At 40.3% G+C, this 23,865-nt stretch overlaps 3 protein-coding genes across 3 annotated transcripts; 1 reads left to right on the forward strand and 2 right to left on the reverse strand.

Moving 5' to 3' along the window:
- Nucleotides 1-626: 626 nt before the first annotated feature.
- On the reverse strand, nt 627-5,595 carry LOC308376409 (synaptobrevin homolog YKT6-like). The gene is made up of 7 exons (XM_080852707.1): nt 5,216-5,595; nt 4,969-5,051; nt 4,775-4,875; nt 4,310-4,414; nt 3,949-4,014; nt 3,151-3,252; nt 627-1,118 (listed from the first exon to the last, which is right to left on the reverse strand). Exons 1-7 carry the CDS (start codon nt 5,317-5,319, stop codon nt 1,083-1,085), a joined length of 597 nt encoding a protein of 198 aa, XP_080708833.1. The 5' UTR covers nt 5,320-5,595; the 3' UTR covers nt 627-1,082.
- A 920-nt stretch (nt 5,596-6,515) lies between these two features.
- gck (glucokinase (hexokinase 4)) lies at nt 6,516-13,105 on the reverse strand (the record flags this gene model as incomplete). The annotated part of the gene is made up of 10 exons (XM_080852129.1): nt 6,516-6,663; nt 7,005-7,238; nt 7,538-7,693; nt 9,203-9,386; nt 9,912-10,011; nt 10,263-10,358; nt 10,471-10,590; nt 10,825-10,979; nt 11,922-12,084; nt 13,025-13,105. 10 exons carry the CDS (start codon nt 13,103-13,105, stop codon nt 6,516-6,518), a joined length of 1,437 nt encoding a protein of 478 aa, XP_080708255.1.
- A 5,749-nt stretch (nt 13,106-18,854) lies between these two features.
- myl7 (myosin, light chain 7, regulatory) lies at nt 18,855-20,871 on the forward strand (the record flags this gene model as incomplete). The annotated part of the gene is made up of 6 exons (XM_080852923.1): nt 18,855-18,890; nt 19,649-19,724; nt 19,857-19,961; nt 20,336-20,414; nt 20,527-20,575; nt 20,767-20,871. The coding sequence occupies 6 exons, from the start codon at nt 18,855-18,857 to the stop codon at nt 20,869-20,871; spliced, it is 450 nt and encodes a 149-aa protein (XP_080709049.1).
- Between the last annotated feature and the right edge of the window lie 2,994 nt (nt 20,872-23,865).

Here is a 23,865-nt window from a genome sequence, read left to right on the forward strand (position 1 = left end):
TTCATCAAACTACGATGTGACAGACATCTTGTCTGTGTCATGTAACAGCATTGTGCCCAAAGAACACTGGAAAAAACTTGTAGAAACATCACAGGGTACACACACACACACACACACACACACACACACACACACACACATACACACACACACACACACACACAAATCCGTTACACCTGAACAATAGTGTATAGGCTACAACAGACAACTGACAGGTAAACCATTGTTAAATGTTATTACTGGAACTTTGAGAGGACTATTAAAACCAAACACCAATTCACAGATATTGGTAAGTATTGCAAATGTATCACACCATCACATACGTCACCAGAAATAAGCCACTTGAGATGTCTGGAAGAGACAGGCAATAGTAAATCCTTACCAAGACTAGAAGTATCAAAGATTTCAGTGAAAGAAATCCACGGCCATTCACATTCAATTAGGCCATGGTTTGGCCAACTCCACCCACAGAAGGGTGGACAGCAAGGTCGTTTTTAAACTTGTCGGATCATAGTGTTTGCAAAAAAAAAACCTTTTAGGCTACTGGGTGCAAATCGCGTTATAGCTTTTGATCAGATCAAAAATGTTTTACCTGCTTAGTGTTGGGCAGGTGTTGCTTCCTGCACCCCACTCCCCCCGTGCCCATGGGACCCAGGGTTGAGTCTGACTTGAGCTTATTTCTTGAGCTTTACAAAACTATTCAGATAAAAAACATACAATACTTGTTTTCCAGTAAATCCCAAGAATCACCAGCACCTTCTGCTCTGACACGTAAGAGAGAAGACCAACCATAGCAGTAGCAGTCCAGACCTTTCAATCTTTCATCTCCAAACATAACTTTTTAAAGTGTTTAAGTGTAACACTGAGGAAATCCCTTAGTCTTGCCCTGTGTGGCAGCCCCCTCTCCTACAGCCCATCACCCTTAGCCTGATTTAGAAAAACACTGACTGGCTGAGTCCATGTCAGTCGACGGTGTTCTTGATTGGCAGCTGGTGGCTGGTAAGTTGAGGCAGAGAGGAGTTGTCCAAAGAGAAGGAAAGAGGTAAGAGCAGGAAAAGGGTCCGTTTAGGGAGGCAATGGGTTCACATCATTTTGCAGCAGGAATTGTGCTTGCGTGCCTAGGAGAGAATCACCACACAGTTAGAACTCACAGAGACACAATGTTGACATTCACAAGCATAGAAGAGGAAAATAATCAGGTGAGGGTTTGTTGTGATTTCCAGTAGGAATTCTCTAAAATCGAGGTTATAATTGCTGTGATTTGATAATACATTTATTATAATAAAAGCACAAAACAAGAATGCACAACTTTCCAGTTATTCCACCAGTTTTCGTACTACTGTTAGTCTCTTGCTTGGTATTTGTAGCATTCTAGAACTAACAATCTGAGGGTAAAATGTCAATGAAACTTACAGCTGTTAAAAAGTTACAAAGTGACAATACGCCCATGGTGCTTTAGTGATACTACATCCCATCATGAACAACAAACATAGAAGAAGTATACAGTCTGTCTTATGGTGATGTATTATACATCATTATACATTATTCTGCAAATTTTCAAGTCCACCCTTGGGGGGGGGGGGGGGGGGTTCTGTTTTTGTGGCATTCATTTTATTAGTTATAATGCGATTGCATGTTTGAACCAAGAAGTGGCCTTCTGAGCTAATAAATAATGCAGTTCTAAACCACTTTAGTAGGCGTAATGAAAGAAAACAAAGACTGTGATAACAGTTATAAGTGATAACTGTGACATCAAATTCGTAGCCTAATAAAAACTTTCTCTGCACAAGTGAGCAGTACGCAGCAGGCCTATTACATTTTCCCTGGGATGTTATTTCACTCCTGGCTTCTTAGGAACTTCTCAAACAATGGTCATGTTGCATTCCATTTCTAATTAACATAATTAACACAACCTCATACCTGTCAAGTGTCAAGTGCCATGTCTGACGTTTGAATGCAAGCCCAATTGCATGATGTGATACCAGGACTAGACAACTGCTAAGACCAAATGATGGCGCTGTGTTCGCTTCTTTATCATTTAATTGAATTCTAGTCAGTGGAAGAGTTTTTTAGGCTATTATCATTAGCCTATTATTAGTAGAAACATATAGCATATTGCACTGACATGACAATAGCTGTGCGTAAGCCTATGTGTGGACACTGTAGAAGGCCGTGGACCTCGAGCATGAACTTGAGAACATCGGACATGTTCATCCTTGACAGGTAGGCCTGAAATGATCTGATATTATGCATCTTACTGTGTTCGTTACCTGTTGCTCCTTGGTGACGTACGTCAATATTGACATTGCACACTGTGCAGAGAGCATGGTGGGAGAGTCTGAAAAGAACGGAGGCATGGCCATCTTTCCCGGTAACTATTAATGATTTTTTGCGATCTTTTTATTTTATCCGGTGGTTCTGCCATGGTAGAATACTACAATAAGTTTAAAATAAGTCATATCAAAACACCTAGAAAATGTAACGTCAAACTACTGTATTTGTAACACAGCCAAGACACTTAGATATATTTGCCATTTTAAATCGATGGCGAACATGAAAACCACATGTTTAACATTGTTGGGCTAAAATTAAATTAATTTAAGGTCTTATCTCTGCATTACTCGTTAGTTTACCTTTCAGTGATTTTTAACTTGGTTTATTGTCCTCATTTGAATAATTGTCCAGATGTGGTCGAGAAGGGAGAGTAAGGTAAGTAGTCATGAATGAAAAATCGCTAACTGACACCTAAACAGCGGTTGATCTCTGATTTCTCTCTGATTTCGATGGTCATATAGGGGATCATAACGGCAGGGGGTCTGTGATTGGTCAAACTCCTCTTCTTCGTCTTGCACTGCTGCAGCTGCCTATGTACGCATTGGTGACACAGACAGACTTTGAAGTTTGAACCCGTTGAAAACCGGCAATGCATTATTGAGCGTTATGCGTACTGAAAAAATATTTACATATATACTATTTTAGTTTTTTTAGTTTTTGTACTTTTAGAGCATCAACTCGTACCAGCGTACTTTGATGTCAAAATGCGTGCCAGGTACGCAAAATGCGTACATGTTGGCAGGTCTGCAGTTGTACAGTTCACCTATGAATGTCCTGAGCAATCTAGAGTAGAGGACTGCTGGGCAGTGTACTCACAGTCTTGTAGAAGGCTTTGGACGTGTCTCCCAGATGCTCAGACCTCTGCACCAGATCATCCAGCTTCTCACCCCTCTGCAGCAGGGACTCCATGGTGTTGTGCTGGAAGAGGAAGCAGAGCCAGTTAGTCTATGCTGTGTGTGCGTGTGTGTGTGTGTGTGTGTGTGTGTGTGTGTGTGTGTGTGTGTGTGTGTGTGTGTGTGTGTGTGTGTGTGTGTGTGTGTGTGTGTGTGTGTGTGTGTGTGTGTGTGTGTGTGTGTGTGTGTGTGTGTGTGTGTGTGTGTGTGTGTGTGTGTGTGTGTGTGTGTGTGTGTGTGTGTGTATTTATGGCTCTCCGACGGTTATGGGTGTTGCAAAGCAATTTAAATAACTCTGTAGATGGTCATATTCTACATACAAATTGTTTGTTTGACTTTTTTTGCTTAGATTTTTTTTGAAGTTACAGAGAAGTGGACACGATGCAATGTAAATTCCCCGTTATTGTAACTGAAAAATACATCTGAGGGGATTTGTGAGGTGTCTGAGCCAGCTATCTCATGTTGGCATACAACTACCCACAAGGTAAGCAGCGATGTATTGACGGATTAACGGAGATGGATAGTTACAAAATTTGGGAGGTGCACATCATGACACTGAGAGGTGCTCGGAGAGGGTTTGCCACGACAGAGGACCATCATTTGGGCTTTAGTCTATGCTGTGTGTGTGTGTGTGTGTGTGTGTGAGAGAGAGAGAGAGAGAGAGAGAGAGAGAGAGAGAGAGAGAGAGAGAGAGAGGTAGACATATGCAAACTGGACTCACCAAAATTACTTTGGTCTCTTCAACCTCAGCCTGTACTTTTGTTAGTGCATCAGCTTCTTTTGGATTCTAAGAGGACACACAAAAGATCTACAATGTTAGCATAAGTGCAGCATATTATTCAATTATAAAAAGCCTGAAAAGATCTGAAAGAAAGCAACAACTTTGTTTCATGTCCAAACTTCCACAAGACTTGAAACTAATTATCCAAATTACTATCAGGACCTTCTATTCTGGCCTTGGGCTATTTCAGCTTCAACAAATCACAACTCTTTTAAAGAGCCGCTTCTCTTTATTAGTAATTTAGAACAAGTTTTCTGTTTTGTCTGTACATTACCAGTACCCATTTTGTGTGTAACAGTACCTGGTATTTAGCAAGGTAAGAATCCAGTCCAGTGTAACGAATTGTATCTGGAGAACCTGTGGTCCACCTCGAGGAGTCCACTTGACAGGTGAACTCATCCAGCACCTACGCACAGCAACGTAAATTGACATGTTTTAGTTGTAGGACTATACAATGCTTCCACGTTAATTAGTCATACATTTGTATACCATCTGTACAGGCTGAAGTCATAATTCAGTATACGGGGAGCTTAGGAGAAGCTAAATGCAACAAGTGGCAATACATTTCATTGACTTAAGAAAATAATTCAGTAAGCAATCAATAATATTTAGAACAAATCAGATTGTTATTTTTCTATTCAACATCAACAGGACACCAACGCCAAACAGCCAAGATCCCTGCGAATTACACTGTCACAACACACACACACACACACACACACACACACACACACACACACACACACACACACACACACACACACACCTTGTCTATAAGTGAGAAGGCAACCCTCTGTGGATACTCGCTGTCGGCGACCACCACAGTGCTGAGGCCGTCATCCCGCACGTAGGCATGACACATGTACTCTGAAGGTTTAAGAAAATACTGGGATCAGAAACACTCTAAAGTGCAGCTACATCACAGCCTCCACATTTAAAGTTCCCTTTAAGCTCACTCACCTTTTTCTTTGACTGAAGATCGACTGCCACACGCAGAGCGCTCAACAATTAGAGAACAAGTGAAGGCCATAAACTCTTGTACACTGCAATACACACACGATGATTATAATCAGAGACGTTATACACGCCGAGCAATCATCTAACGTTTTAAAACAAATTATGACCTAGTACGACATACTACAAGTGACACTTACACTACGATGAATTTAATAATACTGTGGAAGGATGGGTAGTGGGGAGGGCTTACCTTGATCTTTGAAAGAAACTAAATGATGACAACTCATAAGCAGCTTTCAACAGGTTGGTTTTGGTTTCTTCTTTGTAGAACAGGCCAATACTAAAAAGCTTCATGGTGCTTGCTTGTGACTGAATGTCAAAGGGAAAGCTACAGCTTGGTTGTTGACACTTACAAAAGTACAATAACGTAAACGTTCGCTAATGAGCTATCTATCTATCGAACTAGCTAAATGAGCTGGCTAGCTTGCTATCCTATCTGACAACAGTTGCAAGCTTGATCTCTAAAAATGTTTAACGAGATCACTGACGCGAGTATTTCGTTCGCCGATGTATAGTTAAGACTTTAGACGCTGGGAAAGTGTGTCAGTACTCACCGCTGGTGATTATTTCACTAATAATTATTTATCTACTGAACAGCAGCCATACACTCACTACTAGCTAACGTCTTTCTTGTTCACCATGGTAATAGTGTCCTACACTGTAATTATTCCGGGTGAAAACATGTATCTTGATACATGTTCCCTGAAGGGATTACTTATACATCCACCATCCGTTTTCCAATACCATTTCTTTATTTACAGTAATTTAATAATTTTACATGTACAAAGCATAGGTAATTAATCTACCAAATATCCCAGTCATAACCGTTTAACAGCTAACAGGCTACACTCATTTACATGTTAATAAATAAAAAGGTCAATCAATTATTAAACAAATTCAGCAGAAATTTCAGCTGAGGATAATAATACAGACAGTTGCCTCTTCATTATTATTATTCTTCTCCGTCCCTCTGTGTGGTCACTGATCAACTCAGAACTTCAAGTGTCATCACAAAGGTCTACCAACGGTGCCAAAGGTCAGCAAACGTTCCTATCCACAAAAGGTGGTGTTAATGGGATTTAGCATCTATTGAGTCTAAATATTCTGCTACATGGAAATGTTTCAAATGTAAACAGAACCCTTTGTAAATCATGAGGTGATCAAAATGTTAGCTAGGGGAACCTATGTACATGGTCAGACACACTGAGATAATAAGATTCCATGACTCAACATCACAGTCATGAGGGGATTCTCTTGAAAAGCTGGTATGTTTTTACACTGTGATAAAGCAGTCTCTGTGTAGACTGAGGAGTGGCCCAAGAGGTTATGATGTCCACTGTTTACCCTGAGCCTTTCTCTTTCAGCTAATTCTCCCATCTGGGAAAAGATCTAAAAGACCACTGTGCATGAGCTGTAGCTAACAATGTAGTTCAGCTGTCCTGCAGTCCTAATACTTCCTCCATTGACACCCAGAGGCCCATCAGCATCTCTTAGTGGGTCAGTATGCAAGCGGCCATCTTGCAAGCCACTGCAGAGATCAATGCAGCGCCTCGTCCACTTCCTTCCTCCGACTGGATGAAAGTTATGTCACAGTTCGGTGTCAGTTCCCGCACAATTTTGTGAAATCGTTCTTGAAACCTGAGCAGAGGGGAAGAACAAAACAAACGTGTCATCCGTTTATGTTTGCTAAGCGCTTTATTTTCCCAGTATGTGTAGCCTACTCTACCATACTCAACCTTTTTGTGTATTATGACCAACAACTGCACAGAAAATAACATTCTGCTTCAGAAAGCTGAATTCAACCGTCTGATATTAATATATAAATGTTGTGATGAGTTGTTGTGTGTGTTTTGTGAGCATATGTGTGTGTGAGGGACAGTTCTTCAAATGCTGGTTATGTCTTATCTATTTAAATGAATGCACACAAATGTACACACTCACACCAACCCAAACACATGGGCATAACCCATTCAACTCACCGAGGATGCAGTTTGTAGACAGAGCCATCCACACCCACAGTGATCTTAAGCGCCTCCTGGCTGCGGCGCTCCCTCATGCGGTTGATGACGCCGGCCAGCCCAGCTCCGCACATATGGGCGGCACGTGTGGACACTCGCTCACACGCTAGACGCACAATGTCACAGTCCAGCTCAGATGGCAGAACTCCGAGCGTGCTCAGGATGTTGAAGATCTGTTTCCTGTCCTCTGAGTCACTGAGAGTGAAGATATCATTTCAAATGTTGATGGTCAATGGTGTTGAAGTATGTAAATTTGAGTGAATAATGTGAATTCAGACTTTTTACATTTTAAGTATGTCAACACAATGTAATCCAAAAATAAGAGGCTACATTAAAAATTAAAGCATGATGTCATTTACAGCAAATCAGTAAGTAAACATTTCCAAGAAGTTGCTTTCTCAGAACTAGATTTTTTGAAGTCTGCAGATCTGTCAATGGTCGCTTCATTCATCTCAGTCCTGTTCTGAGGTCGAAGGACACTTTGTTCATCTCACCTCTCAATCTGTGAGACGAAGCGTGTCTCAAAGCTGCCTCTGGTCTTGAGGAGGTCGGAGGCTTCGCCATTAAACAGCAGGTCCTCATTCACCAGCTTCAACAGCACCAGTCGCACCAGCTCGCCCATGTACTTGCCACTGATCAACTTCTCATACCTAGTGTTGAGAAGAGGAATTAGGATGGGATAGAATGAAAGAGATTGAATTTAACAGCTGCATTACTATGTTGTTGCCTGAGACAATTTTTCACATCAGCATGAAATCAATAGTTGAGTTGTCCCTTGGAGGACACCGTTGCTCTCCTTCTTCAAAAATACATACACACAGACTGTTGCTGTCAACTGTAGGGAAAAACCTCCATTGGAAGAGTGTTTGAGAACGATGTCAGTATGTAGCAGCTGGCAGAGAGAACAAAAGTATGAAAGAAAGATATACTGAAAGAACAAAGGTAAGTAAGTAAGAGTTAATGAAAAAAAGAGGGAAGCAGAGCGGGAGTGAACCACCAAGAGCTAAGGTGTTGGCCCACAGTAAACACCCATTAGAGGCACACAGCTAATGAGAGCAGGCTGCCATTAATCCACCTCTCTGTGTCCCCATGGCTGACGTGGCCCCTGCTCTGGCCAGCCGCCTCGCAGAAAAACAAGCCGGTCGCCTGGAGACCACACAAGAGTCTCGGCTCACCATCAGGTGAGGACCTCACAGAACCAAAAGACACGGAGTGACGGAGAGAGAGAGAAAAGGTCGAGTGGCGGAGAGATAGAAAGAAAACGAGATAGGGAAATGGAGAGAGAGAGGGTGTGAAGGCTATAGCAACTGCATACATCATTAGCGTGTTGGTTGCACAGGTGAAACGTGTCCGTAAAACGTGTGTGTGTAGGTCCATCAGACTGATCAGCTGACGCTTTAATGTGCAGACACACACAGTCGTGCACGTCATAGCACAGGTCTTTTCTAGGAATGGTGTTTACAGGAGTCAACAGATTTTGACATATAGTCAGCATCTGTGTAGCGTTAAAAGGATGTAATTAGGTGAAAAACATTCAACACCAAGGCTGGAGAGATGGGTAAATATCTCACAGCTCAAGGTCCGGGTCACGTTAAATATCTCACAGCTCAAGGTCCGGGTCACGTTAAATATCTCACAGCTCAAGGTCCGGGTCACGTTAAATATCTCACAGCTCAAGGTCCGGGTCACGTTAAATATCTCACAGCTCAAGGTCCGGGTCACGTTAAATGTCATCATACACTGTCAGTTTTGTTATTCTCTTCAAAAGTTTACTCCATATTTTATATTAAAGGGATACGTAGGATGTCAAGTTTTCAAGCTAAGATCATTGTTAAGCTCGGTTGTCAATTATTATTAATAATAAATAGAGCTGTACTATGTTTAGTAACTTAGTTGAACTCTTGAAGCTACATCAGTTTGGTGGATGGGGATGGCTATTCATGGCTATACATAAATGGAGTTGCTATACATAATCTTACTCTATAACTGCAAAAAAAAGAAATAATTTAACAATAACAATAATATACATTGTTAATATATATAATAACAATAATACATATTGTTTTGTACCTGTTTGCAAAATGAGAATAAAGTTAATTTAAATCTTATCTAATCTAATTTAGTTAATTGTTGAGTGTTTTGCAAGGTGGAGGACTCACAACTGCTGGCCAGGGTAGAGGGATGTCTCGTCCACCACTCGGTCGTACTCCAGACGGAACTCCTCCAGCTCACCATTGGCCCCAAACGCACCCCACTCCGTGTTCACACACATGCGGCCCTCCTCCCCCTCTACCAGCTCCACGGTCCGCATCTCCTCCATGTAACAAGCATTACAGCCAGTGCCTGAGAATTACCAAGGGGATGTGACAGAGAGAGGTTTAATACACATTACTGAAGCAGTATTAAAACCTTTACGTCATTGCCCCCTTAAAAATGATGATGCATGACATCCAATATGGAAATCCTATCAGATCCACATGTATTAGATCCAATATGGACATCGAATCAGATCCACATGTATTAGATCCCATTTGGACATCCTATCAGATCCACATATATTAGATCCAATATGGACCTCCTATGAGATCCACATGTATTAGATCAATTTTGATTCAACAGACAGACAGACAGAGAGAGCAGGAGAGATATTATGAGAGGGAGAGAGAGACTGTGAGGGAAAGACAGTTGGAGAGAAGGAAAAAGAGGGGAAAGGAAAGATGATATGACAGAAAAAAGGAGAGAGGTATTGGGAGATGGCCAGAAAAACAGAGAGATTGGTTGTTGCTGCCATCTCCTTTCCTTTTTTGTGTCATTCCCTTCCCTGTCATTTTCTTTGTTGTTATTGTGAAGACCTCTGCATCTGCTTACCAACAATCATGCCCACTTCACAGCTGCGGTCCTCATAGTAACAGGAAATCATGGTGGCCACTGTGTCATTCACCATGGCAACCACATCCATTTCAAAGTCCTGTGGAGAAAAGAGTCAGATTAGAACACTGCCTCAAAAACGTTCTCATAAAAAAAATGATATCGCCGGTTTGCCTGTTTCTCATGCACACAGAATACAGTTTACTGTTTTGTATTGGTACATGTTAATATGCTACAGTTTGGCAGTCTGAAACATGAGAATAGTATGAAATGAACTCTTAAAACTCTTAAAGCGGTTTAATTTAGGAAGTCAAGAGTGGCTTGTGTAGATATGTCTGTGTGCCTGCATACCCCTCTCCGTTTGATGGCATCTCTCAGCAATCCGACCACGTTATTCCCCTCGGCCCCAGATGCCTTAAACCCTTTGGTCCAGTTCAGCAGAATGCCCTAACAAATACACACAGACCAGATTAGACCAGTAGATCAGAAGTCCTCCTTAATGATGACACTGAAACTGAACACCGCACGGTCCAAAGGCGAAACACTCTATAGGCCTCACCTTATCCAGGTCTTCATGCCGCACAGGGAATGAGAAGGTGAACCCCAGAGGAAGTTTCTTGTGTTTGATTTGGTGTTTGTCCAGGAAGTCTGAGATGCACTCAGCGATGTAGTCAAAGAGCTGGCAGAGGAGGGAAACCAGAGTTACACCATCTCAACGTAAACATGATGTTTTCTTGGCAGAGTCAGTCATAGGTGGAATCTCTACAGAGGGACATGGTTTTGTATATCCCTCTTTATAATTTCCTTGGTACATGTTTACATGTTTGCTACGTGATTTTTTTCACTGCAGATCCGTAACACTGCCAGGTGCTCTGTGGGTAAACTTTTAAACTCCTGGTTTGTAGATGCTCACCATCTCTGCAGTGCCCGTCATGGCATCCTGTGGGATGGAGTACATGTAGTACTTGGTCTCCACCTTCCAGCCTTTCTCCTCATCCTCTCCAACCTTCACCAGCATCACCCTGAAGTTGGTGCCCCCGAGGTCCAGAGCCAGAAAGTCACCCACCTCTGAGGGCCAGGCAAGAGGTAAGATTTATGAAAAAAAAAATATATTAAACAAATGTTAAAGTAAGATTCAGCTCTTCACACATCACTTCATTTCTACACATCTCAGTAAAACACATACATACACTCATATGTATGGTATGCTACATACATGTCTAAAATACAATTGGCTGTCCAAGAATGCAGAGCAGGTGGATCACTATCTCAACCACTGAAGCATGGAACCACCCGTGCAGTGGTCATTTTTATTGTTTGACTGTGGAAAGGTTTAGTATAAGTGATTTTAATTAATTTCAAATCAATTTTATTTATATAGTTTTAAAACAATACAAAGGTCTCAAGGCGCCTTACAGAGGCCAGTGCCTGAGCTCCCTACATTTTAGATGCTCCTTTACAAAATAAGTTTATATGACCCTCCTATGAAGTTTATATACACTTCCTGACAGAATACTGAGAAAATATTGTTTTCTTTTGAAAATCCCTACCCAAAGATCATATTGCACCACAAATATGTTTGGGTTGTTCCAACAGCTCGGCACACACATCTTTTTTATGACAAAGCAGCTCATTCTAACAGTCAACCCTCCTACCACCCCGTCCCACAGGTGATGGGTTACTTAACTCTCCTCTGGTGTTCGGGTCTGTGGGACCCATATTCAATGTTTACTAAAAGACAATTGGGTCAGGGAGTTATTTCTTTCAATCTGAGATTCATAGGCCTTGACTCACATATACTGTTTGACCCCCTCACCCACACATACACACTTGATATGATAAGATAAGATAAACTTTGATATACTTTAATTACCTATGGGCTTGAGTGTGTGTGGTTTTTTCTTACGGTTAGATGGCAATTCGTTACATATTTTCTTTTAATAAGCACCCCATACCACACAAAATACACTTTTAGTTTGATCTGAAAGAAGGAATGTGGGCTTCCAGTACCTGAGCCCTCTGGAGTGGAGCGGACGTAGGTGGGCAGCATCTTGATGCTGGCCTCGTTGTGCGTCTCCAGGCGGAGCCCGCGCTCCATCTCCTGCTGCATCCTCCCCATCACCTCCCTCAGCTCCTCCTTCTTCAGCAGGAACTCAGACAGGATCTGGTCCACCTAGAGAAGGAGAGAGAAGGGGGAGGTGAGAGGAAGATAGATATATATATATATATATAGAGAGAGAGAGAGAGAGAGAGAGAGAGAGAGAGAGAGAGCGAGAGAGAGAGAGAGAGAAAGAGCAGGGGGTGAGAGATAGATAGTTAGATAGATTGATAGAGAGAGGCAGAGGGGAAAAGACAGGGAGGAGGGGATGAGAGACAGAGATTGGTAGATAGACAGACATAAAGACAGACAGACAGACAGACAGACAGACAGACAGATAGATAGATAGATAGATACATACATACATACATACATACATACATACATACATACATACATACATACATACATACATACATACATACATACATACATACATACATACATACATACATACATACATACATACATACATACATACATACATACATACATACATACATACATACATACATACATACATACATACATACATACATACATACATAGAGAGAATGTCAGGAAAAGAGACAGATTAAGAAAAAGAGGGGAGTGGGATGAGAGAGAGATAGATAGATAGACAGAGAGAATGGTAGATAAGAGGGAGAGAATAGGAGAAAGGGACCGTGAGGAAGAGGGGAGGGAAAGAGAGAGGGAAGACAGATACACCCAGAGAAAGTGTGAGAAAAAAGAGAGATTTTTAAGGAGAATTAGATTTGATGTTTTTGGCTTTCGATCCAGACAAAAAGTATATAGTTGAAATGAAAAAAATTAAAAAAACATAACATTGTAATAGTTTATGTACTTTCATGTTTTCTGTTACTGATATTTCCAAACAACTAAATGTTTTTCTTCATCATATGCAGCATTTTCAATATCATGTTCACCATAAACATATTCAAATGTTGACCTGTTCTGTGGCTTCTATGTTCATCTCTTTATAAAAATGAATGGAACAAAGAGCTTTGCTTCTTACCATGAGGACCTTCTCCAGAACGGACCTGTATTTGCAGGGCATCGCCAGTGGCTGCTCACGATATGTACTGACACAGAGCATATTCGCAGCGCTTCTACAAGTCTGTGTGTGCGCACATCTGAAAGCACTTTGTGTGTATGTGTGTGGACTGATCAACTGTTTTTATACTCTAGATGAGGGGGTTGGCCTGAGGGTGGTCTTCACTGTGTACACACGTGACGCTTGCCAATGTATACACATTATTGCCCACTCACACATGCTCTCTCTCACTCACACACACACACACACACACACACACACACACACACACACACACACACGCACACACACACACACACACATGCTCTCTCTCTCACACAAACACACACACACACTTACACACACTTGTGAGCACACACACAGACACACACACACACACACACACACACACACACACACACATGCCTCTAAGTCGCCTAATAGTGAACTTTTACAGATGCACCATTGAGAGCATCCTCTCAGGCTGCATCACTGCCTGGTATGGTAGCTGCTCCGCTGCCGACCGCAAGGCCCTGCAGAGGGTGGTGAAGACGGCGGAGCGTATCACCGGCAGCCATCTCCCCTCCGTGCAAGGCATCTACAACAGTAGATGCCTGAGGAAAGCAAAAAAGATTTTGAAGGACAACAGCCACCCAGGCTATGGACTGTTCTCATTGCTGCCGTCTGGTAGACGCTACCGGAGCATCCGAACACGGACTACCAGACTCACAAATAGCTTTTTCCCCCTGGCTGTAAGGCTTCTGAATCAGAAACACTGAACCACTGAACAGTTGCCACCTCCACCTACTCCCTGCTCCCCCACTCATACAATTCACTTCATAGATATATTTGCACAATTTTTAAAAACTTTTAACTTATTCTTAACATTTCTTTTTAACTTATTCTCAATTCACACTTAAACTGCTGCTAGCCCTTCTACTGTACTGTAACTGTTGAATGTTAATGTTGTATGTTATATTGTTATAATATATGTTGTGCTTTAAATTGTTGTATCTTAATGTAACATTTTATATGTTTTATTGTCATAGTGTTTATAGAGTTTAATGTTATTTTGTTGGTATATGTTATATGTATGACGTCTACTGCGTAGATGAATGATGCTGCCAAGTCATAAGAATTTTGCTGTGCTGAAGCAATTTGGTACATGCAATAATAAACACACTTTGACTTTGACTTTGAGGTCCTTGACGGTCCTTGACGGTCAAGGACACAAAATCTGTAGCTTTTCAGGTGACTCTCCCTAATTTCTGATGTATGGTCAGTTTTACACAACCTCATGTTCACAGTTCAAGGACTGATATCAGACTAGCTGTGAACCCAATAAATACGTGTGTATAAGGAAGTGTGTGTGTATATGTGTGTGTGTGTGTGTGTGTGTGTGTGTGTCTGTTCAACATCAAACACTTATTACACAAAACATTTAATACAGACAAACTGCTTTTGAATATATATATATATGATTAAGGGTTCAGTATCCCTCTTCATGTTTGAAATTGTAACTAGTTGTTCTATTTTATCAATAATTTCATCGGAAGATAGAGACTACTCTATCTTTCACCAGTAGATAGAGACAGTAATTAAGTTCATCTAGAGTGTATTCTTTGTTTTAAATTTAAAATTTGGACAAAGAATTTTGTTGAATGCATATGAAATTATGTTAATAATATCCTGAAAATGTAAAAAGGTGAAAACGAAAAATTCTCTAGTCTAAAGTCTAAGGATCTGTATCTAAGAATAGCTCACCTGGGTTCATAACCCTTCCAAATATAGATACACTACACCCTGCTAAATTTAGTTTGGTTTGTTTATCTGGCAAATTTGCACCAGTTGACCTAGGCTTATCAGTAATGTTTAGATAAGGGGAAGGTTGAGTACTGTCCCATCATTTTGAAAAATGTGGGTCACAAATATCACAAATCACTGATTAATCCTAAATGGTTAACGAAAATGTATTGTAACATGTTTTTTTATGAGCTTAGCAATGTGTCTGAGACCCATAACAAAACATACTGTACAGACACATGGCAGTATCCCACGTCATCGAAAGATCCTGGACAACAGATGACCCCTGAACTCTAACCTTTCACTCTGCTACGTGGAGGTTGTTTAAAAAAATCTTACCAGTTCAAACACAGGTTTATATTTAGACATGACCCCATCTGTCAGGCTTCTAGGTCACCCTCACCAAAAACAGTCATGTCATGCCGAGTAAAGGTAAAGATGTGAAGAGTAATGTGCACATACAAGTGAGTCACTTGCTGCAGCCAAAAAAAGGAACTAGAATCAGGTTCATTGCATAAAACTGGTCAACATTAAAAAACTAATTCAAAGGAGAGAGGTATCTGGCAGGTGGCAGTGGGTTGACAGAGAAGAGGAGAAAAGGTAATTTGCTGAAACGTAAATATGGGTAGGGCCTGAATGTGTCTATAGTGCCTCTTTGCAGATCATCATCTCGCCTTATTAAACTCTTACAGATCTCTCTCTTTCTCTCTCTCTCTCTCTCTCTTTCTCTCTGTATTTCTCTCTCTCTCTCTCTCTCCCTAACTGATATACAGAGCTGATCCAATGTATTTCTTAGTGAGTGAATAAAAATCAAACTACAAAAAAGAATATTCTGTTAAAGATTATCAGAAAATGCTGTTGCTGAAACATAGTTACTATGTGACTGTTAGCATAATTTATTATCGATTATTACCAATCCGTACACATATTTCACCCCACTGATGAAGTTCCTTATCTGTAAAAACCTCCAGGAATAGCTCCGTTCTATGGCTTGAAAGTCAAGATAAGATAACTTCTTCCTTGGAACACCAAGTGATAACAAAAGTTGGCCAAGAATTACCAAAAGGTTTTTCTAAGAATCAATAATATATTAGCATAGTCACATTACAATAACTACAGATATTTGCATTACATTTTTTCAGTGTCCATCGAGGTCACTTTATGTCAACAACAAGTTGATGTCATGAAAGACTGCTCAAACATATTGCTTTCATCTTTCAGCTCTTATGCAGTCCACTGTCATTCTCCACCATCTCACCTGCAAGGATAATTTGCATATAATGTTTTGCTCTCCCTACCAGTCCGTTAGAAACATACTTTAAAGCCATTTATGAAATTTCAGATACGTCATATCCTCTAGGCATTACGCAACCGTTCCGTCATTCACTGTTCGATTCATTCATTAATGTCTTCCTGAATATTTTGGTGTAAGGGAGGGGGGACACTTCCAAATGGACACATTTTTATGTAGACGACTACTTTTCCAAGTAGGTGTTCAGAAACTAAAACTCCTGCCAAATAGATTAGAAAAAAAAGCTGGGAAAGCTTTACACAGTGATTTGTGATCAGAGCAGGGAAAGCCAGTGGTGGAGGGGGAAAATAACAGTTTTTTCACCACTGGAAATTCTTTGCCATTCTTGGATGCACTATTTGTTGGCCTTGCTTCTCATCTTGTAAAACATTGTCTACCATTTTATGCATACAAAAACCATAACAGTTTAACTTAATTTAGATTTGATAGAAATGACTATGCCTTTGTGTAATATAGCTGTATAAGATTTTGACTGCTGCTCCCGAACTTACACAATGCAAGTTCTGATTACATATAATATACCATATGTTATACAAGACCATATGTGATGCTATACACGGCATGTGTTATGTTAATCCAAATGCATAGCTCAAAAACACCATGTGCGAAAATTATCACCTTTAATTCTTTTTTTTTACCTTTTCCATGGTATGTGGATCCATCCCACATCTCCCTCCGGTCATGTGTGCTAACTACAGGAGACGACGTAGCCTTTTGTGAACAATTAGTGCAAAGGTTTAGATATTTTTTTCTTCTTGATATGATTTGAAAACAAAGTCACTTGGTCTTTGTAATTTGTAACAGGATAGACTAAAAGCCTCAATAATCCATCTGATTTTTATGCTTGTAACAGTCTCCGAAAAACTGGTTTTATGGACAGCAAACCATCACAGTCATTTTCCAGCACTTTACAGTAACGAGAAGTGTACTTCAAGGGGCCAACATCACTGCAGTTCCTAACTCAATTTTGTGCATGTGCTGTTGAACAATCCTTAAGCAATCCTATGTCAATGCAACAGTTTTGCTCCCCAAAAGGTTGTATCATACAGGCCTGTGAAGAATTATCTTCTGTCTGGTTGTTTTTAAACGTACATCTTCACAGAGTCCATCCAGATCATCTTGCGTCAACAACAGGTGTCTGCTCTCATCAGGGTCTGCTCAAACACCATATTGCACAGTGCCACCGTCACCCACTTCAGCAGCCCTCCGTACTGTTTGTCCTGAAATAATCTCTCAAGTGTAATTCATCTGACAATTATTCCTTTTCCCGGTATTCCTTTTCTTCTTTTGTTTCTATTACTTCCCGTAGACCACTTGATCTGGCAGTAACTATGGAAACCAAACACTTTCACCCATTTTGAAGTAAGTCACAGACACACATGCATACACACCTGGCCGAATCCACAACTACACAGCACCTAGGTGGTGCGGGATTACGCAGTGGTTTCCATGCCAACCCTCTCTAGTAGCACTGTCCTGGAAATGTCTCAATACAACTGTGGTATGGAAAATACTTAGCAGGCCGTGTGTTAAGTGGCCAGGGGGAAATTGTTAAATGGGGCAAAATTACTTGAGAAAACACTGAATGAGTAGCCTACAGCCACGCCACTCGCATAAAGAAATTTGACTGGCACACAGCTCCACCAATCATGTGTTTTCGTAGAGTAAAGAAGGCCCAAACATGCAAGTCATCTTCAGGAATTTGTCAGAACAAGTGAGTTAGGAGGATTTTCAACCGGACGACCAGTTTAATCTGCAGTAACATTAAAGCAGCAGACAGTTTTGATCTAAAACTAGTGAGGAAATGACTTAAATGGCGTGTAAAGCTTCACCACACCTTCCCCAACTGTTTCCACCCCAATGGAATCTGACCACTTGGCTCCTTATCATGGCCCCCCAGCACAGACAGGTCTCAGATGGCCATGTAAGGGACTGTGCTAGTCCCCAATGTCTTTTTATAGGCAGGGTAAGAGATAAGCCATGCCACACATAAACACTTATCAGCTAGGCTTGTGTCCAGGGCGCTCACAGATACATAGCACACCATCACGCTACACTTGTGTCCTGGGCCCTCACAGATACATAGCACAGAAACACAGTTACCAACATGGTGAGTACAGATGATTTTATTTTTTGTGTGTGTAAAACAATTTTTGTGTTTAATTGTGTAATGCGTTAAATTCAAACAGATATGTGTACATAAGTTGATGAGAAATGTTTGTCTACTTAACGGAGCCAAAAGAAAATACTGAATACTGAAATGTACTGAAGAAAAGCAGAGAGAAATGAACATGAATTACAAAACATTGCTATGCATTCACCTTTAAGCCCTTTGCTGTTCTTTATAGTATGTCACATTTGAGGCGTTTGAACAGTTTTGCTTAGTGGGGGGGGGGGGGGGGGGGGGGGGGGATGAAATGAAATGAAAGGAGATAATGCAGAAGAAATTAAAAGAACAAATGATTGTAGAATTAATATCAATGTAATGTAAATGTATTTGCTATAGGCGTGGGAATAACTAAGTCCTTCATTACAAATGTTTCCATTGAAGGGGACTTCACACCATGCGAAGCTCAGACACTTAAAACGAAAAGGAACAGGAACCTTTTATCTTAATTTGTCTTCCCTCAGGCCAGTAAGAAAGCAGCAGCCAAGAGAGGCAAGACGGCACAGAGAGGTTCCTCAAATGTGTTCTCCATGTTTGAACAGTCTCAGATACAGGAGTTCAAGGAGGTACGCTTACACATCATTTTTTTCTGAATGTATGTTTCAATCTGTTTAAAACACAAACCAATCAATGCATGGAAAACAACACATGGGAAGGTAACACATACTATATGTAAATTAATTTCTTTATCATCGTTCAGTTTTCAAACGAGTGCATCCTTAAATGTGTTTTTTTTTGTTTACCCTAAATGAAATGCCTGAACTGCGGTTTAATAAGTTTTTTTATATATATATATTTTTTATTTATATATATTATTTTATGGGTTGAAAATGGCTGAACACGCCATCTTCTGTCTACAATCATCTTGAGCTTTGCAAGGCAGATGCTGACGTATCCACAACCATTTTGTACATAACGATGTCATGACATGTGTGTCTCACCTCCCCCAGCCCCGTGAGTCTCATTTTCATTCTTGCCCCTGTCGCCGCTGTGCTCGTTCTAAGGAGGACCAGGCACTGGGCTTTGGAAAGCGCCTTGAGACAATTTTATTTGTTTTGGCGATATATAAATAAAACTGAATTGAATTGAATTGAATTAACTAATCGAGAGTCATCATTCACAGGAGTTTACGTCTCCACTCTGCAGTTCCATGCCCACCTTTTAGCAATTTTCAAAATGATGCACTGGGTTAAGTTATTCTCAGAGCTGGAGTGAACTTAGACTTAAAGTATCAGACATCATTGCTATGGAAATTGTTATGACTCTATCTAATGGCAATATGCTATGACAATTGAACCCATTCCTTTGGATTTTGTTTCCAAAGGCTTTTGGTTGCATTGATCAAGATCGAGATGGTGTCATCAAAAAACAAGACCTGAAGGAAACCTATTCACAACTGGGTAATGTTTGATGTATCTGATTTAAAAAAAGATGGGGGTATGCTTAAGATAACGGGTGCGTGTGTTTGTATGTATGTATGTTTGGGAGTATTCTAACTAGTGCTGACTGTATCGTCCTGTCGCACACTGCAGGGAAGCTGAATGTACCAGATGAGGAGCTGGAGGGCATGTTGGCAGAGGGTAAAGGACCAATCAACTTCACGGTCTTCCTCACGCTCTTTGGAGAGAAACTCAATGGTAACAATATTATCAAATCAGATTTTATATGAACAGTGATTTGAAGATGCAATCCATGGTTCGGTATCGGTTTTGCAAGGTTGTTGATATTTGATCTCAACAACCAATTGATTTTGGATCGCCCCGAGCCACTACGTTTGTTGTAATATTATTCTTTACAGAGCCAGGACTGTGTATGAACACAAATTGTTTTTAGCCCAAACACTAAATGAATAGCCAGAGGACCCTGAGAAGCAATTTCTTGAATTTGAAAAACTTTGAACGCGATTACATTCACGGATTGTACCTTTAAGTACTTAATCTACATGCAGAACAAAAGACATGACAAAAAGATCACAACTTTTCACACTGTTTTCGGATTCTCTACAAATCAGGAACAGATCCAGAAGAGACTATCCTTAATGCCTTCAAACTCTTTGACCCCAATGGGACAGGGTTCGTCAACAAGGATGAGTAAGTTGTCACAATTGTAGCCTGTGTAAATAGGTCCTAATTATGAAAGGTCGAGAAAAGGTATCCTCTAAAAATGTTGACTAGACTTTTTCTGTTTTTATTTTCTGTGAAGATTCAAAAGGCTTCTTATGAATCAAGCAGACAAATTCAATGCTGAAGAGGTAAATACAAATAAGTCCTTGCTTTCTCGTTTTCTATTTTAATCAAATTAGGTTTTGCCTTTGACTGACGAGCTCTGTAGTTTAAAATGTCAAAAATGGTTACGTCTGGAGTGTGTTTCATAGCTCATTATTATGAATAACCGACATTGAGTTTTAAATTGTTATTAAGTATCTGAAACTCTTTGTTTTAGGTGGAACAAGCTTTTTCTGTAGCGCCAATCGATGTGAGCGGCAACATTGACTACAAGTCCCTCTGTTACATCATCACACATGGTGATGAGAAGGAGGAGTCATAAGCCTGTCAATCCTCAGATGAATCTGTCTGGGGAAAAAAAACAAGGGTTCTATGTTCCACATCTTTAAATTAGGTGAAGGAGACGTTTTTAGTCAATGTTTTATTTCCTACTCAGTTGGTTAATTGGTGAATAGATTTTGGAGATACATTATCATATCTCATTCGTAGACATACAAAACATTTGACATTTTAGTTAAGGTTAAAGCCCCTAGACTGAATGCCATGCAATGCGTGATAACTACATTGTTCATGCTTTCTGAAGTCTTTTCTCTGCCCTTTCCTTAATGGCAATCACATACTCATGTACAGCAGGGCGTTTATTTTATTAAAATGAAGGAAAACCGTGTGAAATGAGCAAATACAAATCACTTCAGACAAATTAATTTAATTGTACGAGGTATTTCTCTCCTCTCATAATGTAATTATGACCCCAATTTTACCTATTCATTATGCTTTAAAACATTTGAGGAGAGTTGCAAAGTGCTCTTCCCACTTGCTGTGATCCATACAAAATATAAACGTTCAAATCAGTCCTGTTCAAACTCTTCATTTCACTGACATACAGTATATTAGAATAAGTGTTTTGCAGTTAAATTCAGAATAAATGTTTGTGTCTGTTTACATTGAATTTTTTTTTTTGATTGAATTATTAAATTAATAATATTATTATCGAATGGTTGATATGCCTTTCGTCAGCACCCTCCTGGTACTTGTGAGAGAGATCTGTCAGCAGTCAAATTAAACAACAGTGCTCACTGGCTTGTCCTAGAAACCCTCATCCTGTCTGTAGATCCATGATAGCTAGAGTAGATTGCCTACATTAGAGTTTCATCATGACACACCTGTGTTCATTCATCTCTGACATTCATTCAACTGTCCCACACATTGTGGTTTTGACAGTCAGTAACAGTTTCATACTAAGACTAAATATTTAATAAAAGCAACACACTACCAGCCAGTGGAATTCTCACATTATTCCCAGCAATGCCTCTCTAATTATATTTTCATGTGAAATATGTAAAGTGGGCTCAATTTGGAATGAGGCTTTTATTATTCAAAGCCATAAATGATGCTGTGCACTGTGTGGAGCTGAGCTCTTTAGTAAACTACCCAAACTCCCTGGCTTCCTCTTCCTGGTCGAAAATGCTGGTCATAATTCAAATGTTAATTGGATCCATAACTGTCACGGAACACTTGATGAGACCACAGAGGTTACGTGAATGAATGTTTATTTTGCAAATGGATATGCAGCACCAGGGACGTGCAGTCATAGGAGGCAGGGGAGGCAGAGCCTGTCATTTTGAAAAGTAAAAAAATATATATATTAAAAAAATATAAAAAAAAAAAATTATAATAATAACTACTTACTGGCCGAGAGTGAGGTTATGCAGGTAAATATCAGACAGAGGCCGTAAGGTTGATGCGGCGGGGCCGAAGTCTGATATACCTGCATGACCGAACGGTCGAGGTTAGTAAGTTGTTTATTATATGGCATTTAAGCTCTTTTCATTTTGAAAATAAATGGTAATTGTAAATAGAAATCATATTGTTTTGTTCAGCTCTCAAGTCTTCTCACGACACAGTGTTTCAGGTGTTGCCTAGCAAACAATGACTTGCTAACTTCAAGTTACAATGATCAATAGAAAACGGACAACAGGGCTCAGCTTAAATGGCTTTAATTTACAGTTAAACACAAGGTTTTCAAACTATAGTAGTCAAGTCTTCATCATCACTTTCAATGACACATTTTCGCTGCTTCTGAAGTCCTATAAAGTATTACCCGATATCAAAATGTTCGCGAATTCTTGAGTCTTTATTCTTCAACTGTCATGTTACCACGACATTCAACTGGTTTCCTGTTCTCAGATAATTTCATAATAGGAGTCCTGATTCTATCAATACATGCTCATGGCTGTTGATATATCGCTAATTTTTAAGGATGTAATGTTTGGTACTTGGTACTTGGTATCACTCATTTTTAAGATTGATGGGGTGTGCAATAAAAATACTTCAGACCGCAGACCAGCTAGAAAGTCAATACGCGGCTGGCATGACTACCCATTAGCCAATCAGAATGCTCGTACTGTCGTTGCCATATAATAATAATATAATTATATATAATAATAATTATGTATTATAAAATAAATATTCATATTTCTCTAGTTATCTGTGTTACGAGTGTCATTTCTGCATGATTCCGATCATTCCGAGCATTTTTATTATCAAAATCGCTGAATTTGCGCATTTCCGGTTCCCAGTGACAGTGATCAGCCAATGAACATGGACGTGCCGTCAAGGGAGGCAGATGCATTGGTGTCTATGGGCAGGAGAGGCAGTGAGTGTGTTCCAACCCTACACTTTGCACTAACCCCTGTAATACAGGGACCTGAAGTACAGGGCCCTGACATCTACAGTGCACTCCTCATCGCTCAGGGGGTGCTTTATCAAATAGAAGCACCTGGTGGAAGTGACGGACGCAAATCTGCTCGCGATTCCCGGGAAAACTAAATAGCCAGCTATCTTGCATAACTGCCATGCAATTCTAATGGTAATGCTACCTAACTTGGTATGCTAACTGCCGGTAGCCTATACATCGTGAAATCAACCAAAACAACCAATGTCACTGGCTTTAATGTTAGTAGTACATTTAATATCAGTACAGTTGTTTAACACTGTCCAATGACTGACATAGCCATCTGTCGTTTATTTAGATGCACCTTTTTTCGGACTAGCCACAGGCACTGGGTGGGGGAATAGCCCGATAGCTTAGCATATCTGCCATGCAATTCGAATGGTAATGCTACCTAGCTTGGTATGCTAACTGTCGGTAGCCTATACATCGTGAAATCAACCAAAATACTGATGTCACTGGCTTTAATTTGATAATGGCATGTTAGTAGTACATTTAATATCAGTACAGTTGTTTAATTACTACATTTACGGTCTGTAGCCTGGTGATCTACAGCCTCTGCCACCTTAGCCACCGCTAACCATC

Source organism: Sprattus sprattus, assembly GCF_963457725.1.
Source record: "Sprattus sprattus genome assembly, chromosome: 15".
NCBI classification, from domain to species: Eukaryota; Metazoa; Chordata; class Actinopteri; order Clupeiformes; family Clupeidae; genus Sprattus; species Sprattus sprattus.